The 18,447-nt window shown below is 39.9% G+C and overlaps 1 protein-coding gene across 2 annotated transcripts in view; it reads left to right on the top strand.

Moving 5' to 3' along the window:
* Positions 1–18,447, top strand: part of CDH17 (cadherin 17) — an 80,417-nt gene that overhangs the window by 14,941 nt on the left and 47,029 nt on the right. For both annotated transcript variants that reach the window (XM_021942500.2, XM_021942501.2), the window contains exons 2-4: positions 621–691; positions 6,087–6,185; positions 17,914–18,048. In XM_021942500.2, coding sequence (XP_021798192.1) covers positions 641–691; positions 6,087–6,185; positions 17,914–18,048 — 285 coding nt within the window. In that variant the 5' untranslated portion in view covers positions 621–640. The remainder of the gene's footprint in view (positions 1–620; positions 692–6,086; positions 6,186–17,913; positions 18,049–18,447) is intronic.

The raw sequence follows: 18,447 nt of genomic DNA, 5'->3' as shown, positions 1-18,447 counted from the left end.
TAAGCATTGCTGGCTGGGCACAGTGGCTCACACCTGTAATCCCAGCACTTTGGGAGGCCAAGGCAGGCAGATCACCTGAAGTCAGGAGTTTGAGACTAGCCTGGACAACATGGTGAAATCCTGTCTCTACTGAAAATACAAAAATTAGCCAGGCATGGTGACGTGCACTTGTAATCCCAGCTACTTGGGAGGCTAAGGTGGGAGAATTGCTTGAACCCAGGAGGTGGAGGTTGCAGTGAGATGAGACTGCACCATTGCACTCCAGCCTGGATGACAAAGTGAGACTCCATTCCAAAAAAAAAAAACCAAAAACCAAAACAAACACTAACTGCCTATCATTTAAGACACTGAAATGAAGAAGATCATAACAGAGCAAAGCAGTTAGAGAAAAATGGAATTACTGTGAGCATGTTTTGAGATGTTGGCTTGCATATTGCTATGGATTATGTATATGAAGTTTCTGGAAGACTGGGCTGCTCCATACACTGGAGAGGCTGGCCTTTTGGGATACCATTTTACTAGGTTTGGAACTGGATATCATTCATTGATTATTACTGATGGGAAAGACATGATTTTAACAGACTGGTAGCTAACCATTTTTATTTCTGGTTTCTTCACAGGAATTTGAATAAAGAAAACTATGATACTTCAGGCCCATCTTCACTCCCTGTGTCTTCTTATGCTTTATTTGGTAAGAGAAGAGGGTGTTCTTCTGTATTTATTTACTAGAATATTTTCTGCTGTCTTTCTACCCCACACCAGGGAAAGAATGGCTATTATTTCTTAAAAAAAGATGACCTATCAAAATTAAGTTGTTGTATAGAATGGAAACATAGCTTTTTCCTCTGTGATATTTTTGATGAAATGGCTACAAATCACATGTCTGCCCTCAACTAGGGGATGCATTTTCTTTCCAGCTCTTAAAAGCCAATACCAGTTATGGGTAATGTTGAAAACAAATCTGTCTATGTATAGCTCAGGGAATCTGGAATGACACTGCACTGATACATGAATTAGTCTGTGTCCCTTAATCTTGACTTTCTTTTTTAAACTTTGTGCATGAAAACTTACCTCCAAAATATCAAGAAAAGCATTTTCTCTATTTTCAGCCCTGCTCTGCTCTATATTTTCAGGCCTGTTCTGCTGTACACTTTTCTTTTCATCAATGGTTTGGAATTTTCTGGTTGTGTTTAACCATTTGTTGGGTTAACCCTATTGACTGACAGGCTTCTAGAGCTTGGAGCTGAATAGGAACTGGGGAGTCTTCACCCTTGACCTTGGAGTAAACAGTAGGTGCCTTTTTAAAAAAATCTGCGTGACTCCTGAGGTTCATAAATGTTGCCCCCAAAATTGCTGTATTATGAAACAAGATTATAAGATTTAGGGGAAGCATTTGCTTTTTTTTTTTTTTTTAAAGAAGAAATCTTCTAGATCCTCATACCTCAAACCTTATTTCCTTTCTTCTAGGATCCATAAATAATACATCAAATTGCAAGTCCCAAAAAATACCCTAGAGCTCACATAGTGACAGAGTGAAATGGAATGAAACTTGAAAACTATCAGAGCCTTCCTCCTGGGGGAAATCTTCAGGTCACATTTTATGAGAGGCCTGAGTCCTCACAGCCTGCAGGCTCGAAGCCTGTCCCCAGGACTGTGGAAGGGCTGGATCAAACATCCCCACTTGACCTCTCTCCTCATCCCACCCCCTCAAATGCCCTTTGTCACCTATGTTATCCCAGGGTAGTGGTAAAGTCAGACATGGTTTCAAACTCGGTGCCTCCACTACCAGTGATAGGGATTTGGTGAGTTACCTAAGATTCGAACCTCAGTTTTCTGCCCTGTGAAATGGCTCTAATAATAGTACTTGTCTTATGGGGTTTTGTGGCAATTCAATGACATACTGCTTTTACAAAGCTCTTGGATCAGTGACTGGCAGTTAAACACACAATAAACATTAGCTACTATAATTACTACAGCATTTTAAGTGTCATGTCTACATCCATATGGACCCTGACCTCCATGAAGAACGGACTGTGTTTTTACCATCTTTGCAGATTCAGCACTGAGCACACTGCTAAATTATCTAATAATAATATCAAATTATTAGATCTCATTTGCTTCTTGTCTGAGACGGGAACATGCATTTTTATTCCTGGATGAAAGGTGAAAATAAGGTTTCCTTCTCTACTCTTACCCCAGTGGGATTTCTATCTAGAGTGAAAATACTGCCCAACCACTGCTGGTAGCAGTGTCTTGCCCAGGTGAGAGCCACAAGCACAGCTGTCTCTGGGTGAAGTCAGGGAGTGGGATTTCAGGGGTATTGACAGGGAGCCACTTCTCTCTCCTACCTCCTTTCAACACCTTGTCTATGAAGACTGGAAATTTGCTTGAAGAATCTTGTCTTCTGCATAGGGCTTTATTCAACAGAGGCACTAATTTACTTCAGAGTGCGAGTAGACCTTTTCTTTTCCAAGAGATAGATTTTTCAGAGGGTTGGAAACACAAACATAGCATGGATGTACTTCAGGGGCACCAAAGAGAGAGCGAATAGGTGATCCATGGTTTGGGAAACGGTACTGACTAGGGAATCGGAGGAAACCAAGGCAGAGCCATCTGTTTTGGAGTTATGCTTGGGACTTCCAGAAGGAAGATGAGTTTGGTACAAAACTACATAGTCACTGCACTGAGCTCCTGATGGAGCTACCAGGTAGGTGAACCTGGCAATTGCACATGTCCTTTGGCCTGGAAGGCAGTGTAACAATGTGGTTAAGAGTTGGGGCTTGGTGGTCCAATGGCGCTGGCTCCAGTCTGGAGGTAGCTCTATCTCTGAATGCTTTGCCTCTACTGTTGGACTTCTCTGGAGACACTTTCTTGAAAGGATTTGTCAGAAGAAATGGTGTTATGTGGTGATCTAGTCTCATTACTGCCACATAAAAGATGCTAAAAATGACTTTAAGATGGCAGTTCCATTCTCTTCCTTTCGCCTCTTTGTGCAAGACGGAAAATGCTATTACCTCCACCTTCTGCATAAAACCACCCTCTTGTCCTTTCACAAGTTTCCACCACACTGTCCTTCCCACTTCTGGAGAATGCGGCTTGATGATTCACAGTGTGCACATGCACTTTGAAATCTTTATAGCCCCAATAGCCATGTTAATTGGCAGGAAGAGAGATTTGTTGCCCTGATACGAGCACGCAACTTTGAACCCTGGAACCAAGACTTGATTCTCATTTTCTGATGGGTGAGTCAGCTTGTTCTTGTTGGAAAAGTGCAGCCTTGTTTGTGTGTGGCTAATGTAGTTTTCACTGGTGTGACTAACTGAAAGACTGACTGCTTGCTGACATGAGTGCAAAGCTGATGAAGATAGTTGGTTGCTAAGCAGCAGCTCCACAGAAAGCACTGACCTCACTTAACCAACCATGGTGGTACCTGGACATCTGTCTTGCACACCACCCAGTTCTTATGCCCTACTTTCTAGAGGAGTTGAAGGAACAGGAAAAAATGTGGAAAAGGAGTGAAAGGGAAGAAGAGCTCCCAAAGAAAGAGAATCTTAGAAAGGAGGAGATGGGCTAGAAGTCTGGCAAAATTACTTTGTGAGTTAAGAATGCATTTTCTTGGCCGGGCATGGTAGCTCATGCCTGTAATCCCAGCACTTTGGGAGGCTGAGGCGGGCAGATCACGAGGTCAGGAGTTCGAGACCAGCCTGGCCAACATGGTGAAACCCCATCTCTACTAAAAATATAAAAAATTAGCCAGGCATGGTGGTGGGCTCCTGTAATCCCAGCTACTCGGGAGGCTGAGGCAGGAGAATCACTTGAACCTGGGAGGTAGATGTTGCAGGGAACCAAGATCATGCCACCATACTCCAGCCTGGGCAACAAAAGCAAAACTCTGTCTCCAAAAAAAAAAAAAAAAAAAGCATTTCCTTGCAAGTAACAGGAAATTTGACTTATTTGACTTTAGAGCATTTTAAATAAATAGGGGTTTATTTTCCTCAGATAACAAGAAGTCTGAAGTAGGCAATCCAGGGCAGGTTTAGCAATTCCATGATGTTGCAGAGACTTGGGCTACTTTCTCTTTGGTACACCATTATTTGAGCTGGTTTGTCCTCTCAGGGTTCATCATGGCTGCCCCAACTGCAGACACAAGGTCCATTGTCTCAGTAAGAGCCACAGGAAAGGGCAATGGCAGCCACAACTATCCTTTTTTTAAAAATCAGGAAAATGGAAGCTTGACCACCCCCAATGGACTTCCCCTCTCATTTCATGAACCAGAACTGGGCCACTTGGCCACCTTCCTAGTTGCAAGTGAGCCTGGGAAAGGGAACACTTGGTTTAGCAGCCTCTGTGGTGGGAGGCAGCAAGGGAGAGGGTTTGGCAGTGGCCCAGGGGCAGCAAATCTAAGGCCCTACCACAACTCGGAGAACAGACCAAACTTCAAAGCCCCTGTGTTCTCATTCATTATTGCTCTTTTGCCAGACATCCAGCACCCAACTTAGTCAAGATTCCCCAAACTGAGGGATCCAGCAAAGACCTTTCTCTGATCACTGGCATATTGATGGCTTTTGGGTACTCTCAGCAGGGAGCAGTTTCCTTGGCAAGCGTGTGCTTGCTTTCCCTAAATAACTGGAAAGAAAATGGTTTTCCCCCAACCTAGTGGCACCTGGAAATCTGTCCTGCATGCCCAGTTCAGGGAGTGAGAAGACTTTTTACTCTTTTATCTTTATGGTCTAGCTCCAAAAACCATTGACTTGCCACATCATGCTTCTGATTTCAATCTGTTTCACCCCTGATTTCCACCACAAATGGGAGACCCAAAGAGCTGCCCAGGAAGAAGAGAAGGCCAGCATGGGGATGTGACACTAAATCCCTGGTCCTAGAGGGTGCCCCAACATGGGTGCATGACTGGCTGTCCCTTCCTGTCGGCACCCACTCCATCCGCCTTCACAGGTGCTGTTGTGGTGAGGGCTACAGTGATGCTCCCCATGTTCTGAGACTGGGAATGGTGGGAGTCACACTCTCATGCACATCTTCAGTGCAGCCCGCCAGCTTTCCCTCCAGGTTGTCTTGGCTATTTCACCTGCTCTGGTGGGTGCTGGTGCGTAGAGGCTGAGAGGGCCGGTTCCAGAGTTGCAGGTTCAAATCTTGCTTCCAGCCACTACCTGGGCAAATAGTTTAACCTCTTTGGGTCTTAGTGTCATCACCTGTAAAACAAGGGTAACAATAGTAACTTCCTCCCAGAGGGTTGTTGTCAGGATTAAATGTGCTTAGGACAGAGCTCCACATGTACTAACTTAGCAAGTGTGTGTCACTCTTCTTACCATCCCAGCCACACTCACTCCTCCTCCAGTCTTAACTTGGGTGTCTGCAGAGCCTGCTTAGCTTTCAGGTTTAGGGTCTTTGGATTTTAGAACCATTGTGGGGCTACTGCTTAAAGTAAACATTTTGTGCTTTTACTGTTTTTTTCTAAATGAATGTAAAGAGCTAATCAAATGTTAAAATAGTAAGCTTTGCTTAAAGTTATCATTCAAATTCAGATTCAAATTTGGCTAAAACTCACTGTGTATCTGTGCCAAGCAAACTTTGTACTAAATACATCTATATTTTCTTCCTCCCCCTTATAAATTCAAAACTCTAGAGTGCTGGCCATCTGCTATAAATGTCCTTATAAAATAAAAAGAGTGGAGGGAGGTGTTTTATGAAGCTGGAGTAAAAACATATAGAATTTAGAAGACAGTGTGGGATTGTGGAAGGCCATGGGCTCTAGTTCAGTTAGGCCTGAGCATGTGTGCTGTGTTAACCTTTTTAAGCTTCATTTGTAATATGGGGATGTTAACATTCTTCTCATAGAGTGATTCTTGTCATGTCACATTCTTCTCAGATGTTTAAGAAAAGCAACGCAAAGGTTTGTAACAAGCTACTTTGACGTGGTAGAGCTTCAACAGCTATTATACTCTTTTCTGTTTTGATCAGATTTCGGCCATGATAGAATCCTATGTTTCATATATTGGTGCTGGAAACCCTAATAAAATCACAAGTGACACAGACATATTCATACAAGATGCTAATTTTCTCTTTTTTAACAGGCAACTGGATATGGCCAAGAGGGGAAGTTTAGTGGACCTCTGAAACCCATGACATTTTCTATTTATGAAGGCCAAGAACCGAGTCAAATTATATTCCAGGTAAAAGCTACTCTTGATCACTGTCCTCTTGATTTTGTATGCTCTCTTGGTGGACTTTTACTCCCTTATCTATTGTACAGCAGGAAATAAAATAAAGGCATGGCATTCTCATTATCAAGAATGGTTTCAGAAGCTAAGTTAAACAGAGAGATGAGTGGCCTCAGTATCATAAGAATTGTACCGACATTCTATTTGGACTTCCTCAATCATCTCTGGGACGAGTGCTCCCAGCCCTCCACAGGGAGTTTGGTGCCTGCAGACTCTGCCTCTCCCCTAGAGTAGAAAGGAAGCCTGTCTCTGGAGAGGGGAATGACCATTCACTCTCGAGGCTGTCTGATCAGTGAGCTTGCTGCTTCAAGTACTGGAAGATACGGCTTCTCTGGACTCAGTGCTAGAATGAGCTTTCTGGCCAGAGGCCTGCCTTTTCCTCACCACCTTCTCTGAGCCCCCACCTGGGCCATTGCCAAGGTGTGCTGGGAGGTGGATGTTTTGTTTAGTTAGATAACCATGAACAGTATCAGATGGAGTGGCAGTCTGCAGGTGGGAGTAAGGGAAGGGACCTAAGTCCCATCTGAAGTGCTATTAAAGACACAGAAATAATCTTGGAAATGTAGTGGAGAAGGGGAAAACACTACTGTATTTACCACACGTCCCCTGAGAAAGTCACTTGGCCCTGAAGTGATTGGAGGATGCTGATGAATCTCTTGGGGGGTGCCAGTGACCCCTCCCCATCCCATGAACCAGGGAAGTGGCAGAGGTTGCTGAGCTACTTTCTAAGGCAAGTGCCCTCCATTAACTGCCAAAAATTTACAGACGGCCCTCTGTATCTGTGGGTTCATGCATCAGCAAATTCAACCAACAGAGAATCCAAAATATTTGAGAAAAACAATAAAAATAATACAAATGTAAAAATACAGTATAACAATCATTTATATAGCATTTACATTGTATTGGGTATTATAAATAATCTAGAGATGGTTTAATGTACGTGGGAGAATGCACGTAGGTTCCACGACCATAATACACCACTTTAAATAAGGGTCTTCAGCATCTGGATTTTGGTATCTGCATGGGTCCAGGAATGATCTCCCATCGATGCCAAGGGACAACTGTATTGAGCTGGACATTTCCCCTCCACAGAGGAGAGGCTGAAAGCTGTCTCTCCTCCCCTTTCTTTCACTGGTACCAGCTTAGGGCAAAGGGCCCCTGAGTAAGAGCTGGCAGGGGCATGCTTGCATGTCTATGCAGCCCGGTGAGGTAGGATGTTATAAGGGGCCTCCGCCTCTCCAGTCAGGGAAGTCAGGGCCTGAGGAAGCAGTGAATGTGTTGAGAGGAATTAACTTGGTGAGGAACGGAGGGAAGAGAGCTTAGAAAAGGCCCGGCATGGATGGCTGCCCTCTGCCAGGAGAGGGCAGGGGACATACCAAGGACTGGCAGAAGGCCATGCAGCTAGGGAGGATGGAGCCAGGAGGAGCAGGTGGGAGAGGAGGCCACAGAGACAGGGAGGATGCTGACTCCTAAGGATCTTGAGTTTTTCTCAAAAGCAATGGATCTGAATGAAGACTTCATTGAGAAAATGTCACTCTGGCTACAAACTAGAGGAGGAAAGAGAAGATTCAGGGAACTGGCTAGGAGACTCTGGCAAGGGCTCACACACAGTTGAGTTACTTACTTTCTCTCACAGACTTTCTTTTATTAATCATGTACGGAGTGACTACTGTATATACCAGGTGCTCTGCTGGGTACTGGGGATATGGGATGACCCCGACTCCATCCCTGCCCCAGTGAGCTTACCAGCTAGTAAGAGAAAACTAACAAGGAAACAGACACATGCACTGAAGGTTCTCATGGGAGGTTGGTGGGATGTGGAAGGGGCAGAGGGTAAGTGAAGAAAGAGTGACTGATTTTTATTTATGTTTATTTTTTAATTGATAAAATTGCATATATTGTGTACAACGTGTTTTGAAGTATATAGAGAAATGACTAAATCAAGCTAATTAACATATGCATTATCTCACTTATCTCTTTTTTTGTGGTGAGAACACTTAAAATCTAAGAATGATCAGTTTCAAGTGAAGATGGTAGTGAGTGAACAGAAGAGGTTTCATTGACCCCTAAACAGAGTATTCAAAGATGAGCAGGCACTCACAGTCAGGAAGCAGGTACTGAGTACAGGATGGGAAAAAGCCTGGGGGTGTGCACTTGTCAAGACAATGACAGCTGGCCTGTGGGCCAGAGTCTAGGGTGGGAGACAGGATGCAGTCAAAGGTCTGCATGCCTGCCGAGGTCAGCATGGGTTGGACTGGCTCTTCATCCTATAGCAGGCTGCAGGGTGCTGCTGGAGTGCTTCAACAAGGAAAAGCATAACTAGATTTGTGCTGTAGAAACTTACTGTGTGATCACTCCGAGTGTAAGCTGAAAGGCGGTGAGCCTAGAGGTTAAAAGGATCTTAGAAAACTATTTTCAATAGTTCAACGGGAAGTGATGGAGGCCTGATTTGAGTAACTATAGAGGTCTGAATGTTGGTGTCCCCACGAAGTTCATAAGTCGAAGCCTAATCTCCAATGTAATAATATGAAGAGTTACGGTCTTTAGTAGGTGATTAGATCATGAGGGCTCTGCCTCTATGAATAGGATTAGTGCCCTTATAAAAGAGGCTTGGGGGAGCCTGTTTGCCTCTTCTGCCATGTAAGGGCATATGGAAGGTGCAATCTGTGAGGAGTGGGCCCTCACCAGACATTGAATCTGCTAGTGCCTTGATCTTGGATTTCTCAGCCTTCAGAACTATGAGTGATAAACTTCTGTTGTTTATATGTTACTGAATGAGCACAGGAGGTGAAGGAACAGAAAGAAGGATAACTCTTAGGTCTCTGGCTTGCTTGACTGGGTAGTTAGTGGTGTCACTGAGTGAGAAACAGAGAGAGTTTAGAGATTTAGAGAAAAGTGAATGAGTTTTAGGCTTGTTGATTTTTTCTTTTTTCTTTTTTTTTGAGATGGAGTATTGCTCTGTCGCCCAGGCTAGGGTGCAGTGGCCGGATCTCAGCTCACTGCAAGCTCCGCCTCCCGGGTTTACGCCATTCTCCTGCCTCAGCCTCCCTAGTAGCTGGGACTACAGGCGCCTGCCACCTCGCCCGGCTAGTTTTTTGTATTTTTTAGTAGAGACGGGGTTTCACCGTGTTAGCCAGGATGGTCTCTATCTCCTGACCTCGTGATCCGCCTGTCTCGGCCTCCCAAAGTGCTGGGATTACAGGCTTGAGCCACCGTGCCCGGCCTTAGGCTTGTTGATTTTAAGGTTATCTGTGGGGCAGCCAGGTAGAGAGGTCTAAGAGACAGTGTTAATATGGGTCTGGAGATACAGACTGGGGAGCCTTCCTCATGCAGGTGCCAATTGAGTGCTTGGGTGTGGCATAGACGCCTGTCTGTGGTGAGTTATCTCAACTGCCCTTAGGGGCTAGCTGAGTGATAAATGAAGCCATCTGGAGAAAAGAAAAACAACAGCCAAACAACAACAATAACAACAAACAGATACGATTAAAAAAAAAACCCAACTGCACAAATATGAAATCAAAAGTTTTCAGATATTTGTCTTTAGTATTTGGGACAAGAGGAAGGATTGGGGACTGTAGCAAACTAAGAGTAAGTCAAAAGGGGATAGGCTCAATTTAGCTCCAGACAATTTTCACAAATTAGAATTTGGGTATTACTGTATTAGATTTTATAATTTTTCTAGAAAAGCCATAAAATTTTATATTTATATAAAATTCACTGATATAAAAAAACTGGCATAGTTTTTTTTTTTTTTTTTTTTTTTTTTAATTACAAGCTAAATACAACATATTTGTGAAACAAAGTTTGTGGCTACTTCTGAGATTTCTGTATGAAAAGACTCAAGGTCAAAATAGAGTAGGTGTTCTGTGAGCACGGGTCCACACTCCATTGAAGGGAATCAGGATTGTACATAGATGCAACCTTCACCTTACAAGCTTTACAACTGACAAACATCCAGACCTAGAAACTGTTCAGTAGGATCATTCCAGAGTCTCTGAGGATACTAGCCAGCAAAAATCATTCCTTGGGCTGCCCCATGTTTTTTTTTTTTTTTTTTTCTGTTAGCCATGTTGCAAAGTTATCCCTTCTTGGCAGGAAATGATAGCCTGGTTATCATGCTTGAATGTTTCTTCTTTATAGGGGTGTGTGTGTGTATGTTGGGTTAGGGCGTGGGGTTGGGATGACGGAGTAGTGAGTAGAAGATGAAGGGGATTTTCTTTTTAGAATCACAGAAGCTTCACGCTAGAAAAGACACTAGAGACTTTTGGTACCAACCGCTTGTTTTAAAAATGGGGAAACTGAGGCTTAAGTTAGTTAATGGCAGAGCCAACAATAGAACACAGGTCTCCTGACTTCTAGTCAAGCACATTCTGCTCTCTCCGTCTTTGTATGTGGAAAGAATGCAGTAAACCCAGCCTTGGTAAGATGTGCTCAGAGCTCTTTGTTTCAGTGGTGGGGAGGAGGTAGGTGTACAGATCCTCTCATCCAGCACCTGGACCTATGGAGGCATGAAGAACACTCATTGCCCCATGAGGCTGGTTCTTGGGTTATTAATATATCCTCAAAAATAAAATGAACTGAACCACCATAGACTTATTTCACTGAGGATTTTTCAACTAGTGCCAGCTCTGTACTCACCAGGGGCTTCCAGATCATCAGACAGTGGGATATAAATCTGAGAGAGATCTTTTTTTCTCATTTTTAATGAGAAAATTCATTGCCTCTAAAATTCAGTAGTTTTTAGTATCTCAAAAGATGTGCAAATATCACTGCTATCTAATTCCAGAACATTTCCATCAGCCTCCAAAGAAATCCTATGCCTATTAACAGTCACTCTTCAGCCTCCACTCCCCTCAGCCCCGGGCAACCACTAATCTACTCTTGGTCTCTGTAGATTTGCCTGTTCTAGACATTTCATGTAAATGGAATCCTACAACATGTGGCCTTTTATGTGTGACTTCTTTTGTGTACCGTAGTGTTTTAAACATTCATCCATGTTGGTAACATGTACCAGAACTCCATTCCTTTTTATGACTGAGTGATATTCCATCATATGGATATATCACATTTTGGATATCCATGTGTCACTTGATGGACATTTGTTTTTTTTTTTTTTCCATTTATGGCTATAATGAATAATGCTGCTATGGCTATTCATTCATGTGCAACTTTTTATAAGTACATGTTTTCGATTCTCTTGGACGCACACACACTCAGTAGTGGGACTGGTGGGTCAAAGTTAATTCTGTTTAAACTTTTGAGAAACCACAAACTGTTCTTCAAAGCAGCTGAACCATTTTACATTTTCACCGGCAATGTATGAGTTCCTATTTCTCCATATCCTTAGCACTTGTTATTATCTGTCTTTTTTTATTATTATTATTATAGCTATCCTAGTGGTTGTGAAGTGGTATTTCTCTGTGGTTTTTTTTATATTTCCCTAATGTCTGATGTTGAGTATCTTTTCATGTGGTAATTGACTATTCATATATCTTCTTTGGAGAAATATCTATTCAAATCCTTTGCCTATTTTTAATCAGGTCGTCTTTTTATTGTTGTAAGAATCTTTACATATTCCATATACAAGTTCTCCCTTATCAGATATGATTTGCTGCAAGTATTTTCTTACATTCTATAAGTTATCTTTTCACTTTCTTGGTAGTGTCCTTTGAAGCACAAATGCTTTGAATTTCGATGAAGTTCAATTTATTTTGTTGTTGTTATTTGTACTTTTGACATTATATGTAAGAAACCATTGCCTCATTCAGGGTCGTAAAGATTTACGTCTATGCTTTCTTCTCAGAGTTTTATAGTTTTAGTTTTTCTATTTAGGTCTTTGATCCATTTTGAGTTAGTTTTGTGTATGGTATGGGGTAAGGGTCCAACTTCATTCTTTTGCATGTGGATATCCAGTTGTTCTAGCACCATTTATTGAAAACATGATTCTTGCCCCCACTGAATTATTTTAGCATCCTTGTCAGAAATCAATTGAATTGTTTCTGGACTCCCACTTTGATTCCATTGATCTATATATGTTTATGCCAGTACTGCATTATCTGGAACTATACCTTTGTAGTTAATTTTGAAATTAGAGAATGTTAAGTCTTCCTACTTTGTTGTTGGCTGTTCTGAGTCCCCTGTATTTCCATATGAATTTTAGGATCAGCCTGTAAATTCTACAAACAAGGCAGCTGTAATTTTGATAGGGATTGTATTGAATCAGTAGATAAACTTGGGAAGTATTGCCATCTTAACAGCATTAGATTTTTAAATCTGTAAATATGACGTGTCTTTCCATTTATTTAGAACTTGTTTAATTTCTTTCAACAGTGTTTTGTAGTTTCCATTTTATAAGCCTCCTATTTCTTTGCTTAAGTTTATTCTGAGATATGTTATTCTTTTTGTTGTGATTGTAAATGGAATTTTAAAAATATCATTTTTGGACTGGGCACCCTGGCTCTCGCCTCTAATCCCAGCACTTTGGGAGGCCTAGGCGGGCGGATCACGAGGTTAGGAGATCAAGACCATCCTGGCTAATACGGTGAAATCCCAACTCTACTAAAAATACAAAAAATCAGCCGGGCATGGTGGGGGGCACCTGTAGTCCCAGGTCGGGAGGCTGAGGCAGGAGAATGGCGTGAACCCGGGAGGCGGAGCTTGCAGTGAGCCGAGATAGCGCCACTGCACTCCAGCCTGGGCGACAGCGAAACTCCGTCTCAAAAAAAAAAAAAAAAATCATTTTTGGGTTGCTCTTTGCTAATGGATAGAAAGATTGATTTTTGTTTATTGACCTTTTATCGTGAAACCTTATAATACTTGTTTATTAGCTGTAACAGTGTTTTTAGGTTCCTTAGAATTTTCCGTATATAAAATCATGGCATCTGTGAACAGTGATAGTTTTACTTTTTTATTTCCAATATTTATGCCTTTTATTTCTTGTTCTTGCCTAATTTCCCTTGCTACAATCTCTAGTATAATGTTAAATAGAAGTGGCAAGATTGAGTATCCTTGTCTTGTTTCTGATCTTATGGGGAAAGCTTTCAGTCTTTCACCATTAAGTACAGTGTTAGCTGTGGGGCTTACTTAGGTGTCCTTTTATTAGACTGAGAAGTCACCTTCTATTCCTGGTGTGTTGAGTGTTTTTATCATAAAAGTATGATGGATTTTGTCAAATGATTTTCTGCCTCTATTGAAATATGTGGTTTTTCTCCTTGATTCTATCAATATGGGGTATTACATTAATTGACCCTCATATATTGAACCAGCTTTGTATTCTGGGATAATTTCCACTTGGTAATGATATATAACACTTTTCATATGTTGCTGGATTCAGTTTGCTAGTATTTCATTGAAAAAATTTGTGTCTATATTCAAAAGAGATACTGGTCTGAAGTTTTCTTGCATCGACTTTTTTCTGGTTTGGGTATCAGGATATTGGCCTCATAGAATGAATTGAATAAGTGTTCCTTACTCTTCTAGTTTTGGAAGAATTTCTGAAGGTTTGGTGTTAATTCTTCTTTACATATTAGGTACATATTTTTTACACATTAGGTACATATTCACTAGGGAAGCCATCTGGTTCTGGGCATTTTTGTGTGTGGAAGGTTTTTGATTACTAATGCAGTCTCTTGTTATAGTTCTATTCAGATTTTCTATGTGTTCTTGAATCAGTTTTAGTAGTTTTTGTCTAGAAATTTGTCCATTTCATCTAGGTTGTCTAATTTGTGGGAAAATAATTGCTCACAATATTCTCTTTAATACTTTCTATTTCTATAAGGTTAGTAGTGGTGTGTCCTGTTATATTCCTGGTTCTAGTTATTTTCACCTTACCTCATTTTTCTTGGTCAGTCCAGCCAAAAATTTTTCACTTTTGTGGATCTTTTCAAATAATCAACTCTGGTTTTGTTGACTTTTCTCCTGTGCTCTTATATTCTCCATTTCATTAATATCCACTCTGATCTTTATTATTTTCTTCTGCTTGCTTCGCTATTCTTCTTTTTCTTGTTTTTTTAAAGTAGAAGATTAGGTTATTTTGGGATTTCATCTTTTTAAAGTATAAACATTTACAGCAATATATTTCCTCTAAGTACTGCTTTATCCACATCCCATAAGATTTGGCATGCTGTGTTTCTTTTTGTTTTCATTTATATCAAAGTATTTTCTAATTTCCCTTTTGATTTCTTCTTTGACCTTTGGTTTTTAGAGTATATTGTTATTTCCACATATTTGTGATTTTCCCAAATTTCCTTATATTATTTTTAATTTTATTCAAGTGTCAAATACTTTGTATAACTTCAATCCCTTTAAATTTATTGAGACTTGCTTATGTTCTAACATATAACCTATCCTGGAGAATGTTCCATGTGATTGGCTTTTGTTGGGTGTCTGTTAGCTTCTAATTGGTTTACAGTATTGTTCAAGTCTTCTGTTTCCTTATTGATTTTCTATTCTATTATTTAAAGTGAAGTCTTGAAATCTTCAATTATTACTGTTGAGTTATTTAATTTCCTTTCCATTCTGTCAGCTTTTCTTTCATGTGTTTTGAGGTTCATTGATAGGTGCATCATATATGTTTATAATTGCTATGGTTTCTTGATAGATTGACCCTTATATCATTATAGAATATCCTTTTTTGTCTCTGAAAATTTTGTCTTAAAGTATGTTTTGTCTGATAGTAGTATAGGTTAATTCTATTCTCATCTTGAAGGATAGTTTTGTTGGATTTACAATTCTTTCTTGGCTACTCTTTTTCTTTCAGCACTTTGAATGTGTCATTCCACTGCCTTTTGATCTCCATGGAAAATCAGCTGTTAATTTTATCACTTTGCATGTGATGAGTCTATGCACTTTTAAGATTCTCTATCTTTCAAATGTATATGATGTGACTAGGTTTGGATTTCTTTGAATTTATTCTATTTGGCGTTCATTGTGATTGTTGGATATATAGATTCATGTTTTTCTTAAATTTGTGAAGTTTTGGGTCATTCTGTCTTCAAATAATCTTTCTTCCCCCTTTTTCCTTTCCTTCTGGAACTTTTATTATGTATGTGTTTGTCTGCTTGGTGGTGTTCCCACATGAATAAAAATGGGAATCTATTCATTTTTATTCATTTTTTTCTTTCTGTAATCTCTATTAATCTATTTTCAAGTTTACAAATTCTTCCTTCTGCTAGCTCAAATCTGCTTTTGAACACCCTCTTATGAATTTTTCCTTTCAGTTATCATCCTTGTCAACTGTAGAATTTCTATTTTAAAAATTTCTATTTTTAATATTCTTTATCTGATGAGACATTGTTTTTGAGCTTTAATTCTTTAGAGATGATTTCCTTTAGTTTTTGAATCTATCTAAAATAGATTTTTAAAAATATTTAGTAAATCTAACATCTGGGCTTCCTCAGGGACAGTTTCTGTTGACTTAACTTTTTAATATTTTTGTACATTTCATAATTTGAAAACTGAACATTTTAAATAATGTGATGTGGCAACTCTAGAAATCATATATCTTTCTTTTCCTGGAGTTGGTTGTTGATGCTGTTTGTTTGCTTAGTGACTTTCCTTAATGAATTCTGTAAAGTCTGTATTCTTTGTCATGTCTGGCCACTGAAGTCTCTGCTCAGTTAGCTTAGTGTTCAGCTAATGACTAGATAGAGATTTCCTTAAATGTCTTAAGCCAGTAAGTCTCCTGGCGTTTACCAAGGGGCACTGTGTGCATGTTGGGACACAACCTTCAACTATGTGACAGGCAGTTTACAACTCTGCCTTCGCCTTTACTTTCTGCTTATGCAGAGCCTCCAAGTCAGCCAGAGGTGAGGGATAGGTCCTTCTCAGGCCTTTCCCAGGCATGCATGCAGCCCTGCTCATGATAGTGGCCTTGTAGATTGCCAGGAATATATTAGAGATTTTCAAAGCCCCATATGGACATCTCATTTCCCAGCTTTCCCTTTTAAGTGTTTTGGTCAGCTGCTGCTTTGCTTCAACTGTTATCACAGCCTCAGGCCGCTGCAATGTTGAACAATTGCTGATGGTTGTTTTCAACAAATGCCCCAGGGGAAAAATTGTGTGTAGTGTGTGAATTCCGAGTCAGGTCAAATGAAGATAAGCCTTATAAGTAGGTGTTTCCAGGGAAATGCCAACAGGATAGCTAATGATAGTTCTCTGGTGATGGAGCTTTTGGGAGGCTACAGATGCTTCTCACCCTCTCCATGGTACTGTGGTGTGAGGCTGTTGCTTTCAAGGCTACTTCAGGTCTTAGGAAAGGACCATGGGATTAGGGTGCATTAAAACACCACAAAGCTTGGTTCTCACTGATATTTAGTAGGTTTTTTTTTTGTTGTTGTTGTTTGTTTTTGTTTTTGTTTTTAATAAACATTCCTTGGATTTTGCAAGCATCTGGTTCATTTCACATATTCTGAAAAAATGATATTTACAATTTTTGCCAGTGTTCTCGTTGCTTTTATGGAGGAGCAGTTTTCTGCAGGCCCTTACTCCACCTTTCTCACCGATGTCCAGGTCTTTTTCTTAAAGCACAAAATAGCAACATGTTCATTTATTATATAAACAATATAATATCAACAAACAAACATGCACAAAAACTTTTTAACTTATAATCTTACCCGTTTAACACATCAACTGTTCTTGTATTTTAAATTCCATTTCTTACCTACCGACATGAATTCTTTTGGTACTGTTACAGTCTAGATTTACTCTCAAATTTACTTCTGTTACTTTACATCACTGTTTCTTATGTTTCTTCATAATTTGTAGAATGAACATTTTAATGATTAATATTCTGTCAGGGTCATGTGCCATAATAATTTCACTGTCCTTTTTATGACCCTTTAGGAGTTTTCAACCTTACTGGTGTTATAAATAAAGTTACTTACACTACAAGCATGTACTTGTTTGAAAAAATATTTCCTTAGGGTAAATTCTGTATAGTAATGTTTGCTATTAAAGGTTATAAACATTTTATGCCTCAAGTTATTTCTAAAAGGAATATAGGAATTTATATTTCCATCAACAATATTTCTTTATATTGATACTAACATTGATATTGTTTTTAATTTAATAAAATATATAAAAGTATATTAAAACTTAAGGTTGAACAACTTTTATGTTTTCTTAGTTTTAGGTGAATTTTCTGTTGTTGTGGTCTTAAAAGTGATATAGCCATATCTATAAATATGGTAGTCAGTATTTTCTTCACTTCTGAAAAATAGATTATCATATAGCATTTGCATTAAGTTGAAGCCACTTATAAATTGTTTTCCTTAACATTAACATGTCTATTAATCTTTGTCACGATTTTTAGAAGTGCTAAATGACATATTTTATCCTAGCAAGAAATCTACCCTTTTAATGCTTCTTAGAAGCTAGTAATGTCATACATTTCAGATATTACCAAAAAGTCCCTTTTAACCTCAGCTACAATTTAAAGCATCAGTGACTTTTGTCAATGTATTGAATAATAGTATACAGTTTCTTGAGGAAAATGTATGTTGAATGTTACACAGTTATTGTGCAAACAAACTTTTAGAAGGTACCACTTTAAAAGTTGAGGGTTTCTTATTTGGTAATTGAACCAGTGAAAATTTTACCTGAAATTGGTGACTTTCTACAAATTCCACAACTTTGTTTTTTCCCTTACAACCTAATCTGTTGTTTTTGCTTTTTCCCCCAGTTTAAGGCCAATCCTCCTGCTGTGACTTTTGAATTAACTGGGGAGACAGACAACATATTCAAGATAGAACGGGAGGGACTTCTGTATTACACCAAAGCCTTGGACAGGGAAACAAGATCCACACACAATCTCCAGGTAAATTGAGACCAGGTGAAGGGATCTAACTCCAACCTCTGCGAGCACCCTTTGTTCTGGAAGTATCGCTGGCATCTTCCTTCCTTGCATAGAATCCAGTTACAACTTTCCTTACATTAATGGCACACTTTGCAATCCTTATATGTCCATTTCTTACCAACTACAGAGAGGTGTGGCAAACATATCCTTTTCCTTAGGCTTTTTAACCAGAGTAACCCCACTTGCATTGCCAGGACCCTCTGATGGCATTACTTATCCAAGTAAGACCATGCTTAGGTACTTGGATCAAAAGTCAGCACATCTGTGATACTTCACTGGTATCTGCCTGCGGCTCTTGCATTGGCTTAGGACCCATGAAGAAGGCTGCATCGGCGCTAGGATGGAGCTACTTTGGGCATT

The sequence above is a fragment of the Papio anubis genome, chromosome 8 (assembly GCF_008728515.1).
Source record: "Papio anubis isolate 15944 chromosome 8, Panubis1.0, whole genome shotgun sequence".
NCBI lineage: Eukaryota > Metazoa > Chordata > Mammalia > Primates > Cercopithecidae > Papio > Papio anubis.
This window is presented reverse-complemented; position numbering and strand designations above follow the sequence as displayed.